Source organism: Bufo bufo, chromosome 9 (assembly GCF_905171765.1).
Source record: "Bufo bufo chromosome 9, aBufBuf1.1, whole genome shotgun sequence".
In the NCBI taxonomy this organism is placed as follows: Eukaryota; Metazoa; Chordata; class Amphibia; order Anura; family Bufonidae; genus Bufo; species Bufo bufo.
The window spans coordinates 197,914,338-197,932,716 of record NC_053397.1 but is presented as its reverse complement, the minus strand read 5'-3'; the positions used below and the strand labels follow the sequence as shown (position 1 = coordinate 197,932,716).

The 18,379-nt window shown below is 46.3% G+C and overlaps 1 protein-coding gene across 1 annotated transcript in view; it reads left to right on the top strand.

Moving 5' to 3' along the window:
* SCP2 (sterol carrier protein 2) overlaps positions 1-18,379 on the top strand; it is a 61,456-nt gene that overhangs the window by 30,163 nt on the left and 12,914 nt on the right. Inside the window, exon 12 of the mRNA XM_040407722.1 lies at positions 17,740-17,896. Coding sequence (XP_040263656.1) covers positions 17,740-17,896 — 157 coding nt within the window. The remainder of the gene's footprint in view (positions 1-17,739; positions 17,897-18,379) is intronic.

Genomic DNA, 18,379 nt, shown 5'->3' with positions numbered 1-18,379 from the left:
TGCAATTTTTCCTGAACGCAGAGATGTGTGAAAAATGTGCACAGAGCCATTGAAATGAAGTGGTCGGGATTCAGTCTGGATGCTATGCATTCACTACACACATTGCATCCGGATGTAACCAGGGAACAGGAGAGCGCCGTCAACCTCGTGCACATAGAGCTGCATAGGAGCTGTTTACAGTAAAATGTAGGTTTTAATTGCAGTTTTTATTTTAGAAACCAAAAAAGTTTGTAAAGGTGGGAATACCCTATATTACTGTAGTAGGGGACACTGAAGGTCTTATCTCGTGCATCCTTCTACGAAATTGTCATACTGGTCTCAGTTTTAACATACATTTTACACGACGAATTCTGGGTCCGCATCCATTCTGCAATTTTGTGAAATGGGTGCGCTGCAAAAGATGCAGACAGAATACAGTGTGCGGTCTGCATCTGTAGTTCCGCGGCAAAGCAAAAAGGATAGAGCATGCCCTATTGTCCGCAATCGCAGACAAGAATAGGCATTTTCTATATAGCACCAGCCTTGTGCGGACTGCAAAATGCGGAACGCACATGGCCAGTATCCAGTGATTTTGTAGTAAAATGATCACAAAGAGGAACGGAGCATCATCAATCATGTTATGCTCCGTGTCTCTGCTGTCCAGAGCGGGGCTTGGCTCTCTTTCACGCAGCAGATTACCCGCACTGCATCCGATCGAAATCACTGACCAAAACACTGACGTGTGAATGAGGCTTTACACAGTAACCAAACAAGAGTAATGTTGGCAAATAATGTACTGCACCAGCAGCCACTTTTTCTTTACAACTCCAAACGGTACAGTTGGGGTGAACCTTGTCTGACTGCAGCACCACACGCAATCATGCCTGCCACAAGGCCATCCAGTGAATAGGGGCCAGGGGTACCTGCATACCTCCACTGGTCCACCTTAACCAAGCTCCATCCAAACTGGGGACAACCACACAGCTTGTGTGCCCTCTGCAGACGAGAAACCCCCTGCCACACAGTTGCTGACTCAATGTGTGGTATGGAACAGAAGACCGGCACTTCACAGGTGGAATCTTCAAACTTTTATTTCAGCATAGGAGGAAATAGCACAGATGCGACACGTGTTTCGGCTCAGGTGTGAGCCTTTGTCAAGCATAATGAACTATTGCATGAAACACATTTAAATAGGCCGCCTACATGGGCGTCGAACGTGATGAAGTCACATCACCATGGGAACGGAGATACAAATCATAAGGTGCAACAATTCTCTACATTGTTGCAACAAGGTACTATGCTGTATGTGATACAATTACATCTTTAAGAGTATTACAGAAAAGAGAAATCAATAGTAGACATGGGATACAATAAATCTAGAAATTACAATAAACATATTCAATGTAATGATAATAATAATCATCTATTTGAGAACTAAATAACCCACTGGCTGTCTCAAAATATCAACATATTAAATCTTGCTGCTCTTTTTTCTTTTTTCAGATGCTTCATTATTTTCATTTTCTCTGTGATCCAATAGGAAATTCTACTGTAATTACATTTTTAATGTACTACATATATTCTTTATTCATTCAGTCACAGAGAAAATGAAAATAATGAAGCATCTGAAAAAAGAAAAAAGAGCAGCAAGATTTAATATGTTGATATTTTGAGACAGCCAGTGGGTTATTTAGTTCTCAAATAGATGATTATTATTATCATTACATTGAATATGTTTATTGTAATTTCTAGATTTATTGTATCCCATGTCTACTATTGATTTCTCTTTTCTGTAATACTCTTAAAGATGTAATTGTATCACATACAGCAAGCATGTCAAACTCAAAGGCTAACATGGGCCAAAAAAAAAAATATTTAAGTTTATGTGGGCCGCATCAAAAAAAAAAAAAAATTTTTACAATATAATGCAGTGTGAAAGTAGCCTTAGGGGGCGAGAACCTGGGATCTTTCATCCCTTGTCCTATTCAGCTCTATTAGGGTGAATAGGACTTCACACTGTCCCTGCTGCTCTGTGCCTTGTGCACACAGCATCAGGGATGTTACCATGGCAACCAGGGCTTCTGTAGCGTCCTGGCTGCCATGGTAACTGATCGGAGCCCCAGGCTTACACAGCTGGGGCTCTGATCAGAAGCTGCCACTGCACCACCAATGAGGGGGAGGGGAGAGGTCCCTGTGGCCACTGCCACCAATGATTTTAATACTGGGGGGGTTGAGAGGGGCTGGCGCACTGTGCCACTAATGATTTTAATGGGATGGGGGGTTGAGGGGGGCACACTGCACCACCAATGATAAATTTCCCCTTTATACAGGAGGCTGGTACTGGCAGATCAGCAGTTAACCCCTCAGGTGCGGCACCTAAGGGGTTAACTGCCTCTGATCGCAGCTCCCTGTCAGCGGCAGGGTGCCGGCAATGCGATTCTGCTGCCGGCACCCGCCTCCTGTATTGTGTTAAAGACTGACTCTTACTATCAGGCCACACAGAGCGGCGCCCAGCGATGTCTCAGCACTCACCATTAGTTCTGTTCGCCGCTCCGTTCGCCTGCAGTGCTCCATTACTGTCTCCTCTCCTGCTCCACATGCTGCTGATTACTATCGGAGCGATGGGAGGAGACATCAGCTTCACTAGTGGGCGTTCCTTCTTCCTGGCTGTAGCGCTGTCCAATCGCAGCGCAGGGAGAAGGAACGCCCACTAGTGAAGCTGATGTCTCCTCCCATCGCTCCGATAGTAATCCGCAGCATGTGGAGCAGGAGAGGAGACAGTAATGGGGCACTGCGGGCGAACGGAGCGGCGCCCAGGACTAATGGTGAGTGCTGAGACATCGCTGGGCGCCGCTCTGTGTGGGAAATGGGAATAGTCCTATCATTGGTGGCTCAGTGCGCCCGGCCCTCCTCCGCCCCTCTCTCCTCATTGGTGGGGCAGTGCGCCCGCCCCTCCTCCCCCCCCTCTCTTCTCATTGGTGGCAGCGGCAGCAGCACAGGGGGGAGGGAGGACAGCTTCCTTCTCCCCGTGCTGCTGAGAGAACATGAGCGCGCCGATAGCAGCGCGCTCATGTTCAGAGATACTAGACTGCCGGGCCGCAAAGATATTCATTGCGGGCCGCATGTTTGACACCCATGACATACAGCATAGTACCTTGTTGCAACAATGTAGAGAATTGTTGCACCTTATGATTTGTATCTCCGTTCCCATGTAGGCGGCCTATTTAAATGTGTTTCATGCAATAGTTCATTATGCTTGACAAAGGCTCACACCTGAGCCGAAACACGTGTCGCATCTGTGCTATTTCCTCCTATGCTGAAATAAAAGTTTGAAGATTCCACCTGTGAAGTGCCGGTCTTCTGTTCCATATTGTAAGTGGGCTTTTCATACCCTGGACGCGTGCACCACGACTCTGCCAGAGGAGTGCCGACTGCTTTCCCCTTTTCAATGTGTGGTAAGTGGTGCAATATGGCCTTACTACAGAGAACATCACCATAAAAATGATAAGGTAAGCTGAGTGGGGTTTTTTTTATAACTAGGGCTGCTAGCCATTTGGCCAGCACTAGTGGCAAACAGAAACCTCAAACTTAAGGCTGCAAAGAGTGGGCACTGGCCATGTGGATTGATTTCATAGGTTCCATGTGCTTCTGGGTCCGTGCCTCCGTGCTGCAAAAGATAGGACATGCCCTATCTTTCGCTGCATCTTGCTAGTGCGCATGGCTAGTACCTGTGTTTTGCAGATCTATGGTTTGTGGTCTGCATGGTCTCACCGTTGAGTGCAGCCTCATGCACACAACCATATGTATTTTGCAGTCCACAACTTGCATATCAGCAAAATATGGATGCCGTCCATGTTGGATCTGCATTTTTTTTTTTTTCCGGCCCCATTGAAGACTCAGATGCAGAAAACACACAGATCTCTGTGCTTTCCACAACCATATGTCCATTCTGCAAAAAGATAGAACCTGTGGTCGTGTGCATGAGGCCTTGCTTGGGTCCACACGACCCTCCCCATGGTTCCTTACAGGCATTTTGTAGTAATTACATACCCACACCCAGCTGTTCCTTTCTCAGCACTTGTTCTCCCGCTCGTCAAGAACCTCACGCCATCATCATATGATCGGTCATACCCCCAGCATTCATTACTTTATATTGACACAGCTCCGCTTCTTCTTCTTCCTTGGTGCTTTAATAAGGGTTCTCTGAATAGGACTTGTGCTGGTATAGGCGCTTTTTCGCAAGGGAAAAAGTGGTCCCAGATGTGGATTAGGACTGAGTTTTTGGAACATCCTCTGATAATTTCAGACTAGCCTGTCTGTGTCCCTTGCCTTCATTGGAGAAAAATCCCTGCATAAAAAAAAAACCAAAAAAAAAAAAACTCTACAGCTCATTCATTGCCGATCATGATTAAAATACTGTCATAGCATGAACCCACCCTAAAAAACACAGTGGGGAGCCAGTTTATGCAAAATCTAGACTACCCACAGCTAGAGCAGATTTTCTGTAGTTTCAGTAGATGTTGATTTAGCAGCACTTCAAGAGCTTCTCCAGGATAAAAAGTTTTGCTGTTTTCCAGGAACAGCGCCACACGTGTCCACAGGCTGAATCTGGCATTGCAGCTCATACCCTTTCAATTGAATACAGCAATAACAGAAGCAAGTGCAGTACTGTTCTTGGAAAAAGAATGACAGACAGAGGTTTTTCTAATCTAGACGATCCCTTTAAAACAGGGTCACATTATCGGAGTCAACTAATCCCAAGGGCCTCAAGAAAACTTAAGGGGTGCAACCATCTGAGACATTTATGGCATTTCAAAAATGCCGTAAGTGGCTGATAAGTGCCAGTTCCACTTCCAGCAGCACATAACCCCCTTCCTCCCCCACTGCACTCCTGAAAGTGAATGGGTCCGCATCCGTGATGCGGTGCAAAAACGGTCTGGGGCCACATATGGGCCCGGCCGTTCGTGTGCATGGAGCCCTAAGGCCCCTTGCAGACTAGCATTCCTCCCGCAGCGAGTCCGCATCACAGCACCAGGCCTGACCTCCCAGCACTGACGGGATTCACATAGCATTATATTGATTTATGATGCTATGTAACCCTTACAGTTCTGGAATGTATTGGATAACACTGGCAGAATTATGTCAGTGTTATCCAATACATTCCAGAACTGTAAGGGTTACATAGCATCATAAATCAATATAATGCTGGGAGGTCAGGCCGGGAGCTGCGGTGCGGACTCTCTGAGGTCTGAACATGGTGAAAGGCCATAGAGCTAGGCACGATTCAGAGGCCTTTAGTAGGGCTTCTGCACAGCACCACTCCTCACCTGAAGCTGTGATTGATCCTGCTGCTTGGACCCTCATTATGTGGTTCCTTTACGTATGGTTCTTCCAACTGTATGGTGAATGCTCATTTTGCCTAGAATTTATGGATGTGTGTGCAATGAAGAATTGTAAAGCGCTGCAGATTATTAATAATAATAATAATATTATTATTCCATTCATTCCATGGCGCTGTACATGTGAACAGCGGTGCACATACATAATACAGACAATTGCACTAAGCATAAATAAGACTAGTTACAAACTGGTACAGGAGGAGAGAGGGCCCTGCCTGTGAGGGCTTACAATCTACATGAATATGTATTAATATTATAGTACCCAATGAAATCAGTGGCATCTTTTACATTCAAGAATTGACTTGGTTCTCCAGGAACCAAGGATACCCCTTGAAGAGTATCGAAGGTCCGTCCTCTATAATGGGGCATATGAGCTGCCATGCTACCCAGTTCACTAATCTGCAGTGTCTCTGTGCTCCCAACCAGCATAACATGCAGAACTCTGATTTCCATGTTCTATAAATATATATGCATCCCTTCCCTCCCAGAATTCCATAGGAGCATGTATGGCCTATAAGTCTCCTCACAGTGATTAACCACCTCCCGAACGCAGGATTGCATCCTGCGGGCGGCCGGGTTATTCCTCCTGGACGCATCGGCGCGTCCTCTCGCGAGACTCGAGATTTCCTGTGCGCGCGCACACAGGAGCGCGCATTCACAGGATCGGGAGGTAAACGAGTGGATCTACAGCCTGCCAGCGGCAATCCATTTGCTGGCAGGCTGTAGATGCGATTTTTTTTTTTTATTTTATTTATTTTTTCTAACCCCAAAAAGGTATATTAGACGCTGTTTTGTTAACAGCGTCTAATATACCGGCTACCTGGTCCTCTGGTGGTCCCTTTTTCTTGGATCGACCACCAGAGGACACAGGCAGCTCAGTAAAGTAGCACCAAACACCACTACACTACACCCCCCCCCCCTCCCCCGTCACTTATTAACCCCTGATCACCCCATATAGACTGTCTGATCACCCCCCTGTCATTGATCACCCCCCTGTAAGGCTCCATTCAGACGTCTGTATGTGTTTTGCGGATCCGCAAAACACGGACACCGCGGATCCGCAAAACACGGACACCGGCAATGTGCTTTCTGCATTTTGCGGATCCGCACATTGCCAGAACTATATAGAAAATGCCTTTTCTTGTCCGCAATTGCGGACAAGAATAGGACATGTTCTATAGGCTCTACAAAAAACGCAGTGTTTGCCCGATCAGGCCTGATGTTGTGCACACACTTGCGTTCAGTCCGCCCCACCGCAGTGACAGAATTTTTTATTTTTTCTGATCACTGCAAAAACACCGTAAAATCGCTGCGGTGCTATAAAGATCCCTTTTGAGGGGCATGGCGAGTTCATAGAAGATTTTTATTTATTTTTTGCCACAAGTTAGCGGAAATTGCTATATTTTTTTTTCTTTTTTTTTTTTCTTTCTTACAAAGTCTCATATTCCACTAACTTGTGACAAAAAATAAAATCTCACATGAACTCACCATACCCCTCACGGAATCCAAATGCGAAAATTTTTTGGACATTTATATTCCAGACTTCTTCTCACGCTTTAGGGCCCTTAAAATGCCAGGGCAGTACAAATACCCCACATGTGACCCCATTTTGGAAAGAAGACACCCCAAGGTATTTCGTGAGGGGCATGGCGAGTTCATGTAAAATTTTATTTTTTCCTAACACCCCCACAGCGGCACGACAGGAGGATACCCCGCCTCCCCAGGGACAGGAAACAACGTGGAGATCTTTAAATACTCCCCTCCCCTTACCTGCTCCAGTTGTTTCCTGTCCCTCTGGGATCAAGACGTGGAGTTTCTTTTCGCTGGTGGGATTCTTTCACCCATCAGCAGGATCGCCGGCAGGTCGTTAGGGGAGCAGGATCGCGGAACTGCGGTTCGGTTCTCCCTGTCTCCCAGGCACAAGTCCTCCGGTGGAGGCAGCTCCGGTGGAGGCAGCCCCGGGCAGCACTTCCTCGCTGGTATCGCGAGAAGGAAGCACAGGATCGCGGGTCACGTGAGCGGAGCTCACAGGCGCCGGAATTTGACGTCACTTCCCCGCTCAGATTCAAAAAAGCGGCGAGAATCGGCGGCGTCCTGAGAACAGCATGTCTGCATCAGGAGAGGACGCGATGCGCAGACCCTCGGATCCTTCCAAGACCGGCAGCCCGGTAAGCTACCCTCCTCTGGAGCGAAATGATGAATGTATATTGCTGTGATTCACTGTGGGGTTTAGGTTTCTGACCTCTGCACTGGATAAGGGACTGTACCTCTCCCTTTCTACAGACTAGGCAGCCCCCCTTATTTTATTAAACAAGTTTTCTGACTTATATCTAATATAGGTCAGGGAAGTTCAGAAGTCAGAGGCCCAGCGTGTCAAACAGTGTTCCATCTGTAAAAAGGCCTTACCGTCAGGGTATAAAAAAGCCCTTTGTGCCAAGTGTTTGAAAAAGATTGTGGCAGAAGAGTCCCCTTCCTTATTGGATAATATTAGGAATATTATTAAGGATGAAGTAACCAGCGCTGTGGATCAAAGACTAGCTGCTACGTCCCAGAAGCCTTCTACTTCTATGACTGAGATATCCGCGACTTTAGAGTCGGAATATCAGGAAGAGGACTTTGATGAAGGGGAGCTCTCGGAGTTTGAACCCCTTTCCTCTGAAGATGAGTCCGGGAAACCTCTTTGTTCCATTGAGGAGACCGAAGTATTATTGAAGACCATTAGGGCAACTCTAAACCTAGAGGAGTCTAAACAGTCCAAAACTATACAGGATTTAATGTTTAAGGGCTTAGGAGAAAAAAAGAAGAGGGTGTTCCCCCTCCACTCTAATATTATAAAGTTAATTAATAAGGAGTGGACCGATGTGGAAAAAAGACCTAGCGTATCTAGGGTCCTAAAAAGAAAATATCCCTTTGCTGAGGAAGATACGTCCTCTTGGGACAAATGTCCTAAGGTGGATGCCCCCGTAGCAAAAATTACGAAAAAGTCAGCCTTACCCTTTGAGGATTTAGGTCTCTTAAAGGACCCCATGGATAAGAGAAGTGAGGCCCTACTAAAAAAAATCTTGGGAGGCTTCCATGTCCATCCTTAGACCTAGCGTAGCCGCAACGTATACAGCCAGATCCATGTCGATCTGGTTAAGCCAGCTGGAGGAGCACCTGGTATCAGGAACCCCTAGAGAGGATATTTTAGCTTCTCTTCCAGTTCTTAAACAGGCAGCAAATTTTTTGGCCGATGCTTCGGTCGACTCTATTAAGTTAGCAGCCAGGTCTGCGGCCCTCTCAAACTCTACCAGAAGGGCGGTGTGGCTTAGGTCCTGGTCAGGTGATGCGGCATCCAAAAACAAACTCTGCGGCATCCCCTGCGAAGGTGATAGGGTGTTCGGATCAGTACTGGACGACATCCTTGAAAAAGCCACAGACAGAAAGAAGGGGTTTCCCTCAGAACAAAAGAATTTTCGTCAGAGACTGTTTTTTCCCACATCTAGGGGCAGACAGGATCAAAAGAGAAAGGATTTTTCCCCCCGGTGGCGTTCGGGAAGAGGAAGAGGTCGAGGGAAACCCCTCTGACTCCTCCCAAAGGTCATCAAAGCAATGACGCCAGATGCAGGGTAGGAGGAAGGCTGAAGTACTTCCTTCCAGCCTGGGAGAATATCTCCAATTCCCCATGGGTTTTGGACGTAGTCTCATCAGGCCTAAAGTTGGAGTTTTCCACTCTTCCCCAGGAGGTGTTCCACATCACCAAAAAAGCCGGTCCAGTCCAAGCTCTAATACTAGATCAGGTAAAAATCCTGTTACAAAAAGAAGCTATTGCGTCAGTTCCCCTAGCAGAACAGGGAACAGGTTATTATTCCCCCTTATTCTTAGTCAAAAAACCGAACGGCTCATACAGAGCCATTATAAACTTAAAAGGACTGAACCAACATCTGCTCTACAAACGGTTCAAGATGGAGAGCATAAAATCCACCATAAGTCTATTACAGAAAAACACCTTTATGGCAACCCTGGACCTTACCGACGCGTACTACCACATTCCAATCTGCAGAGAGCATCAGAAATTCCTAAGATTTTCAGTACAACAGGGTTCGGTGGTACTGCACTATCAATTCCAGGTCCTTCCTTTCGGCATTACGTCAGCACCAAGAGTCTTCTCCAAAGTGATGGCAGAGGTGATAGCGGATCTTCATCTAAGGGGCATATTAGTTGTGCCGTACTTAGACGACTTCCTTATAGCGGCTGCATCGGAAAGTCTCCTATTAGAACAGATAGAAATAGTGAAGCAAAGCCTAACAGACCTGGGGTGGTTAATAAACATAGAAAAGTCAGACCTCCAGCCCGAAAAAAGGAAGATCTTTTTAGGAATGCTACTGGATTCAGGCCTCATGAGGACCTTCCTCCCACAGGAAAAAGTCCAGACTATCAAACAGGAATTTACGCTGTTCCGCAGCAAATCAAGAGTGACAATCAGGTCAATAATGAAAATCTTGGGTCTAATGTCCTCAGCTATCCCAGCAGTAAAGTGGGCTCAGGCTCACTCAAGAACCCTCCAGGCTTTCATGCTCAGAGAATGGGACAAGAGCATAGCTTCTCTAGAACAGAGAGTAAGAGTCCCTCAATATGTAAGAGACTCCGTAAATTGGTGGTTGATCAACCAGAACCTAAACACAGGCGTCCCGTGGCAGCAAACAGATGTAGTCACGATCACTACAGACGCCAGCAAGAACGGTTGGGGGGCCTTTTCAGACAGGTCCGTAATACAAGGGGGCTGGCAAGAAAATCAAATCCTAGCCTCTTCCAACCTGAAGGAGTTAAGGGCAGTATGGGAGGCCTTGAAGGCCCTTCACTCAGAAGTCCACGGGAAAGAAGTGAGAATACTCTCAGACAACACCACAGCGGGGGCCTATCTGAACAAACAGGGGGGCACAAGAAGCCCATCCTTGGCGAGGGTCTCAAAAGAGATTTTCCAGTGGGCAGAAAGGAACATACGATCAATATCGGCAGTTCACATAAGGGGAGAAGACAATACAGTGGCGGATTTTCTCAGCAGAGATGTCTTGAAAGAAGGGGAATGGTCCTTAAACCCAAGGATATTCCATCAGATAGCACAAACATGGTTCCTTCCAGAAATAGATCTGTTCGCCACGCGTCAAAACAGACAAGTAGAGAAGTTCGGCTCTCTGGCTTATTCAGATCACCCTCTTATAGTGGACTCTCTCTCCCACCCGTGGCCAAGAGTAAACTTGTACGCCTTCCCTCCCTTTGCGTTAATCCCCAAGGTGCTGCAAAAGGTACTACAGGAGAACCACAATCTGATCCTGATTGCTCCTTACTGGCCCAAGAGGTCATGGTTCCCTCTCCTAGTGAGAATGTCAGCAGGAGACGTGTGGCATCTACCAAACATCCCGGATCTCCTTCACCAGGGCCCAGTATGGCATCCCAAGACAACACAACTTCAGTTGACAGCATGGAGACTGAGCGGGAAATATTAAAAGGAAAGGGCCTCTCGGACGCGGTAATTTCCACAATTCTTTTTAGTCGCAAGAAGGTGACTTCTAAGATCTATGACAGGATCTGGCAGTCTTTCAGAAGATTTACAGGGGGGGATACCAGAGGTCCCCTTATAATCACCTAAGGTCCTAGAGTTCCTCCAGTCAGGTCTTCAGAAGGGGCTAAGAGTAAGCACTATAAAGGTCCATATATCAGCCTTGAGTGCCTTACTTGATATAAAATTAGCAGACTTAGACCTTGTTAGGAGATTCGTGAAAGGAGCTCGGAGAAAGCAGCCAATAGTGAGGTCCACTGTCCCTCCTTGGGACTTAAATCTAGTCTTAGCAGCCTTATCAGACAGCCCTTTTGAACCCTTATCTGAGATATCTCTAAAGATGCTTACCTTTAAAACAGTTTTCTTAATAGCCATCACCTCGGCTAGGAGGGTGGGGGAGATACAGGCTTTCTCGTGCAGGCCCCCGTACTTGTCCATCAAGGATGATAGGATAGTACTGAGACATTCTCCCTCTTTTTTACCCAAGGTGGTCTCTAAGTTCCACTGTCTTCAGGAAGTGTCCCTCCCTTCCTTTGGATCCCCATCAGGCAGTCAGGAGCAGAGACGCTTCCATAACCTGGATGTAAGAAGAGCTGTTCTTACCTACCTAAAGTCTACAGAAGATCTCAGGAAGACGGACAGACTGTTTGTTCAGTTTGCAGGCCCAAATAGGGGAAACGCGGCAAGCAAAGCATCCGTTAGTCGATGGATTAGATCGACAATCTTGACTTGCTATGACTTAAGGGAGGTTCCTCCCCCGGCAGGCTTAAAAGCCCATTCAACTCGATCTGTGGCAACCTCTTGGGCTGAATCAGCGGAGGTTCCGTTGGAACAGATTTGCCAGGCAGCCACCTGGTCGTCACCTTCTACTTTCTTTAGACATTATCAGTTAGATGTGTTAAAGAACAGGGAATTATCATTTGCTCGCAGAGTGTTATCTGCGGTTGTCCCCCCCTGATATGGGATTCCTATGTTATTTCTCCTGTCGTGCCGCTGTGGGGGTGTTAGGAAAGATTTCAATTACTTACCGGTAATTGGTTTTTCCTCTAGCCCCCACAGCGGCACGGGGAATTTCCCTCCCTATGATTATTCTAACTTTTATTTAAAAAAAAAAAAAAGGATGAAAGAAGGAAAAAGTTGTTTTGTCTTTCTTGGAGAGTGTCCTTGTTTATTTCTCAATAACACATAAAGATTAATTTTGTTGCATCCATTCCAGAGTTTCTCGGTTATTTACTGGAGCAGGTAAGGGGAGGGGAGTATTTAAAGATCTCCACGTTGTTTCCTGTCCCTGGGGAGGCGGGGTATCCTCCTGTCGTGCCGCTGTGGGGGCTAGAGGAAAAACCAATTACCGGTAAGTAATTGAAATCTTTGTCACACGTTAGTGGAATATGAGAATTTGTAAGAGAAAAAAATAAATAAAAAATAAATCCTTTTCCGCTAACTTATGCCAAAAAAATAATATTCTAGGAACTTGCCATGCTCCTCACGGAATACCTTGGGTGTCTTCTTTCCAAAATGGGGTCACTTGTGGGGTATTTATACTGCCCTGGCATTTTAGGGGCCCTAAAGCGTGAAAAGTAGTTTGGAATCCAAATGCGTAAAAAATGCCCTGTGAAATCGTAAAGATTCTCATTGGAATTTGGGCCCCTTTGCGCACCTAGGCTGCAAAAAAGTGTCACATGTGGTATCGCTGTACTCAGGAGAAGTAAGGCAATGTGTGAAAGTAGAGTAGTGCAGAAGTGTAAAAAGTGGTCTGGTCATTAAGGGGGTTTAAGCTAGGGGGGCTGAGGTGGTTAAGGTGCTCTCTCCCTAAGCAGAGTTAGTTCCCTCCTGACCCGGGCACAGGCCTCTCACCCAGTTAAGCCAGTACTCTCTGCTCTGCACTGATGAGGGGCAATCACCCTGAAACAGCTGTCTGCAGATGAGGTGCTGGCTTAGTTAATATCCAAGTCATGTCTCAAGTAGTGTTGAGCGAACTTCTGTTTTAAGTTCGGCGTCTAAAGTTCGGCTTCCGGTTAGCGAAGAATCCCGATATGGATTCCGAATTCCGTTGTGGTCCGTGGTAGCGGAATCAATAATGGCCATTATTGATTCCGCTACCACGGACCATAACGGAATTCGGAATCCATATCGGGATTCTTCGCTAACCGGAAGCCGAACTTTAGACGCCGAACTTAAAACAGAAGTTCGCTCAACACTAGTCTCAAGGCTTCTTTTAAGAGCTGAACATTTGACTTATAGGATAGCTGCCTTACATCTAGTGGCATTGGAGGCAGAGCTCGTTAAGAGCCCATTTGCATCCCTTCCCTCCTATAAATGTATTGCACAGTATAGCCACAATATATGGCATGTGGAGACCTAGTACAACGACACGAGATCTACCCGTTACACATGTAGGTTATAGGTGAAAGCAGGACTGCAGGTCCAGTTCTTATCTACAGGTTTATGATATGATGGAGTTTGTGCCCTTTTTATCTCTGTGCCTGATACAGACACAGGGACTTTACACTTCTTGCCTTGAACTGCCCTCTCATCTAACCGGGTTACCTCTGACATATATCAGATACAGGGACCTGACGGCGCAGACTGGCACCTGAAAACCGCCTGCCATCTACACGGGTCAGTTCTCGGTACCAGTCCCTGCATACGCTGACACTTCGGGCTCTTTAACATGTAGTGGGTTGTCTCTACCTATTGAACATTGCTAATCATGTCCTCAGTAAGGTCAGGGATACAACAACCTGCTGACTCTGTAAATTGGGTCCAGAAACTGCTGCGACCTTTAACCTTAAAGATTATTTTCAATATCTCCTCTAATCTGTCGTCATTGACTAAATGGAGAACAGGTTGTACCCGAGACACTTTAGCATAAGGCTGCATGTGCAGTTCTACTATGACAACTTGCCCGTGGCATTTTAAAGGGGTATTCCAGGTGTTTAATATTGATGGCCTGTCCTCAGCTCTTCAGTATCTGATCCGTGGAGGTCCGACACTTGGCACCACCACTGATCTACTGTTTGAAGAAGCTGCGGCCTCTCCATAGTAAATAAAGTGCCATACATTGTATAGTCGCTGTGCTTTGTACTGGAGCCATAGGCCACGTGTATAATGAACATGTCACTGGCCTAGGGAGAGGCCACAACGCTCACCGGAGCTCCTTGGCCTCTTCAAACAGCGGATCGGTGGGCATGCCACCCCGACCGATCATATATTGATGAGCTGTCCTGAGGATAGGACTCCCTTGTCTTTTTTGTACCTATGACACTGGCCGACCTGTTACATGTGCACTTGGCAGCTGAAGGCATCTGTGTTGGTCCCATGTTCATATGTGCCCGCACTGCTGAGAATTTTTTTTTTTAATTTAGGCAAATGAGCCTCTAGGAGCAACGGGGGTGTTGTCATTACACCTAGAGGCTCTGCTCTCTCTGCAACTGCTGCACCCTCTCCACTTTGACAGGACCAGGTGTGATGATATTTACCCTGCTTGGTCCTGTCAGTGCAGAGGGCGCAGCAATTGCAGAGAGAGCAGAGCCTCTAGGTGTAATGACAACGCCCCCGTTGCTCCTAGAGGCTCATTTGCATATATTAAAACATCATTTTTCTCAGCAGTGCGGGCACATATGAACATGGGACCAACACAGATGCCTTCAGCTGCCAAGCGCACATGTAACAGTTCAGTGTCATAGGTACAAATCTGCTGACAGATGCCCTAAAATGCTCTGGGGTGTGTGTTTTTTTTTTTTTTTTTTTTTACATTTTCCCGTATACTTCTCTATAAGAGAAGAAGAAACAAAAAACTATGCTTTGTTTAATAAGAGGCTGAATTCCATGGTGGTTTTTCTACAAGCCATAGAAAGCCAGAAGACAAACCTTTGTGCGCCAGCGGCCTTAGGCCCCATTCACATAATCATATTTTTGGTCCGCACACAGTCCCATTTATTTCTATGGGTCCATAAATAAAACTGACAGCACACCATGTGCTGTCCACATCTGTATGTCTGTTCCACAGTCCTGCAAAAAAGATAGAACATGTCCTATCCTTGTCCGTTTTACAGACCAGAATAGGCCTTGTAATTGCAATGGATCCACAGAAAAACGGATGCAACACGGATGTTCTGTCATGCACATGTCCGTGGAACACAGACCGTGAGATACCGTCCTGGATTCCTGCTGAGCGCTGGAGCGCACGGAGTCATTGATTGCTATGACGTGTGCTGTTATTTACTGCAGTCTTTTAGGCTGAGTTCACACTGAGCATTTGCTTTTTTAGTATTTAGTCATAATTTGGGACATGGGCCTTTTTGCTGCATGTTAAAAATAAGGGGGGGGGGGGCGCAAACGCACGCACGCAATGTGAACCCAGCCTTGGACATCCCAAGCCATTTTAAGCCATAACCTCAAACCTCAGAAAACCCAACCAAAAAACACTATATAACACAATATCATGTGTGGATGCATACCTACAAAACCAAATCATCAGTTCCACGCATGCAGTACAAAAACATCTTTATTATATCGCATCAAAAGACATACATTGAATAAATAATACAAATTGTAAAATGGTCCATGCATAAGGTGCTGAGCAAGAGATCAGCCCCCCCCCAGGTGTTGGTCCACATGTATATCTCACCTTTAGGCCTCTTTCACACGGCCGTTTTTTTTTCCCGTTTACTGGCCGTTTTTTGCGGTCAGTATACGGTCCGTATACGGAACCATTGATTTCAATGGGTCCGCAAAAAAAACGGAATGTGTTCCGTATGCATTCCGTTTCCGTTTTTCCGTTCCGTTTTAACATAGAACATGTCCTATATTTGGCCGCAAATCACGTTCCGTGGCTCCATTAAAGTCTATGGGTCCGCAAAAAAACAGAATGCATACGGAATGCATACGGAAGTGCATCCGTATGTCTTCCGTATCCGTTCCGTTTTTTGCGGATCCATCTATTGAAAATGTTATGCCCAGCCCAATTTTTGCTATGAAATTACTGTATACTGTATTTGCCATACGGAAAAACGGAACGGAAACGCAACGGAAACAAAAAACGGAACAACGGATCCGTTTAAAACGGACCGCAAAACACTGAAAAAGCCATACGGTCGTGTGCAATAGGCCTTAGGTGAGATCTTGTGACAGGGAGAAAGTCTATCCCAGTGTTCCTATAAGGCCGCATGCACACGACCGTGGTGTGTTTTGCGGTCCGCAAAACACTGATGGCATCCGTGCACGTTCCGCAATTTGCAGAACGGCACGGACAGCCTTTATATATAACTGCCTATTGTCCGCAAAGCGCGGACAAGAATAGAACGTGTTATATTTTTTTTTGCGGGGCCAGGGAACGGAGCAACGGATGCGGACAGCACACGGAGTGCTGTCCGCATCTTTTGCAGTCCCATTGAAGTGGCGGCTCGGATGCAGACCAAAACAACGGCCGTGTGCATGAGGCCTAAACAATATAAAAAGTTCTCCAATACGTTGCCTTCCAACGTCCTGATGTAAAGTGGGTTCTGTTCACACGCAGCCGATCAGGTTTATTGCGGGACCGCGTTGCTCCCAACTTTTCACTCGTGTAACGCTTTCCTCGAGACCACGTTCCACACAGGTATTCGTTATCAAGCAGAGGATACCACAGTCCTAATTCACTTTCTGTCAGGGCCAAATCGGGGCAAAACAGTGAAGGACCATCAACTTGGATTATGTTCCGTTTTTATTATACTCCCAAACAGAGCTAGTTTATTCGCTTGTCACAAAACCCAGTAACGCCAAACACTCCAAAATACAAGCAATGAATAATAGACCTGGACATAATGTGGGAAATCGTACAGACCAAAAGCTGGGGGGGACAAAACAACCCCAACGTACGTTTCGCCGCGCTTCCTCTGGGAGTGTTTGGTGTCACGAACTACAGTGGATGAATGTGGGATTAACCCAGTCTATGTAGGCTAGAGATAAATATTGGAATTGACTAAATGCCTATGTAGAACAACACCCTTTGGCTTCTGATTGTGTATTGATAACGGTGGGGACTAGATTTACATAGGAGCGCTGGGATAGACTTTCTCCCCGTCACAAGATCTCACCTACAGGTGAGATATACATGTGCACCAACACCAGGGGGGGCTGATCTCTTGCTCAGCACCTTATGCATGGACCATTTTACAATTTTGTATTATTTATTCAATGTATGTCTTTTGATGCGATATAAGGCTACATGCACACGAACGTTGTTTGTTTCAGTGTCTGTTCCTTTTTTTTTTTTTTTTTTTTGTGTGTGCTGTCTGCATCAGTATGTCCGTTCCGTAGCAGCGCAAAAAAATTAGAACATGTCCTATTTTTTTCTAGTTTGCGGACAAGGCTAGGCATTATTACAATGGATCTGCAAAAAAAAACAAACGGATGCCATACGTGTTTTTTATTTTATTTTTTGTATTGTTTTTTGCGGACCGCAAAACACATACAGTCGTATGCATGAGCCCTAATAAAGAGGTTTTTGTACTGAATATGTGGAATTGATGATTTTGGTTTTGAACCTTTAAACGTCAACCCAAAAAAATGACGGCCAGATATTATAACTATTTGTGTTCTAATTGCAAAATTTTGGTATTCGTTTTTCTCCAATCCACCTTTCCAGCGCGAGCTGTGGTGTAAATGGAGTCCTAATTGTATCTTGTTTTCTGCAAGTCGCTCCACATTCAGATGTTGGTGGAGTCTGCTTGTGGGCAGTGAGGGGTTAAGTGACGGGCTTGCAGTACCGCCTTCCAGCAGACAGAGTGCGCCCCAGAGCCGGAAGCTCAGCTGATCTCTCTCTCTCTTCTGTATCCACAGGCCTGGCTCAGTGTGCAGAGCTCTGCTGGCAGCTCCGAGGTCAGGCTGGGAAAAGACAGGTTCCGGGAGCCAAGCTCGCTCTACAGCACAACATCGGACTCGGGGGGGCCGTGGTGGTTACGTTATACAAGATGGGCTTTCCGGACGCAGCAGCCAGGTAAGGGATCTGTGGCCTGTGTACTTGTGCAACCCAGGAACTACTGTGTGCACTTGTCACATAGAACCTCAGCAGTTCTGCTCCTTACAGCAATGGGACTTGCAGAGCAGGATCTGCCCCCATATAATGTGTGGGTGTAAGGTCACTGATCATCCATGACAGCAATGCTTTTTTGCATGGTTCCCCCTCGTATGAATGGTAACCTCTAACCCAAAGGGAGTGTTGCATTCTGGGAAGCTGCGTTAACCAGGATTCCCATATGAGAGGCTCCTGTGTAACCCTTACAATGCAGAGCTTCGTATGCTGAAAATAGATGTCTGCAGATCTCGTACGTGAGATCTTGCGTGCGCTTCCTAGTTGCATTCAAGCCACCAGCACACGTTGCGGTTTTTCTGCGTGGTTTCCCGTGTGGAAAAACCACAACGTAGCACAGTACCAGCAAAGTGTATGAGAACACAAATCTCATGTACGCTTTCCGGAGAT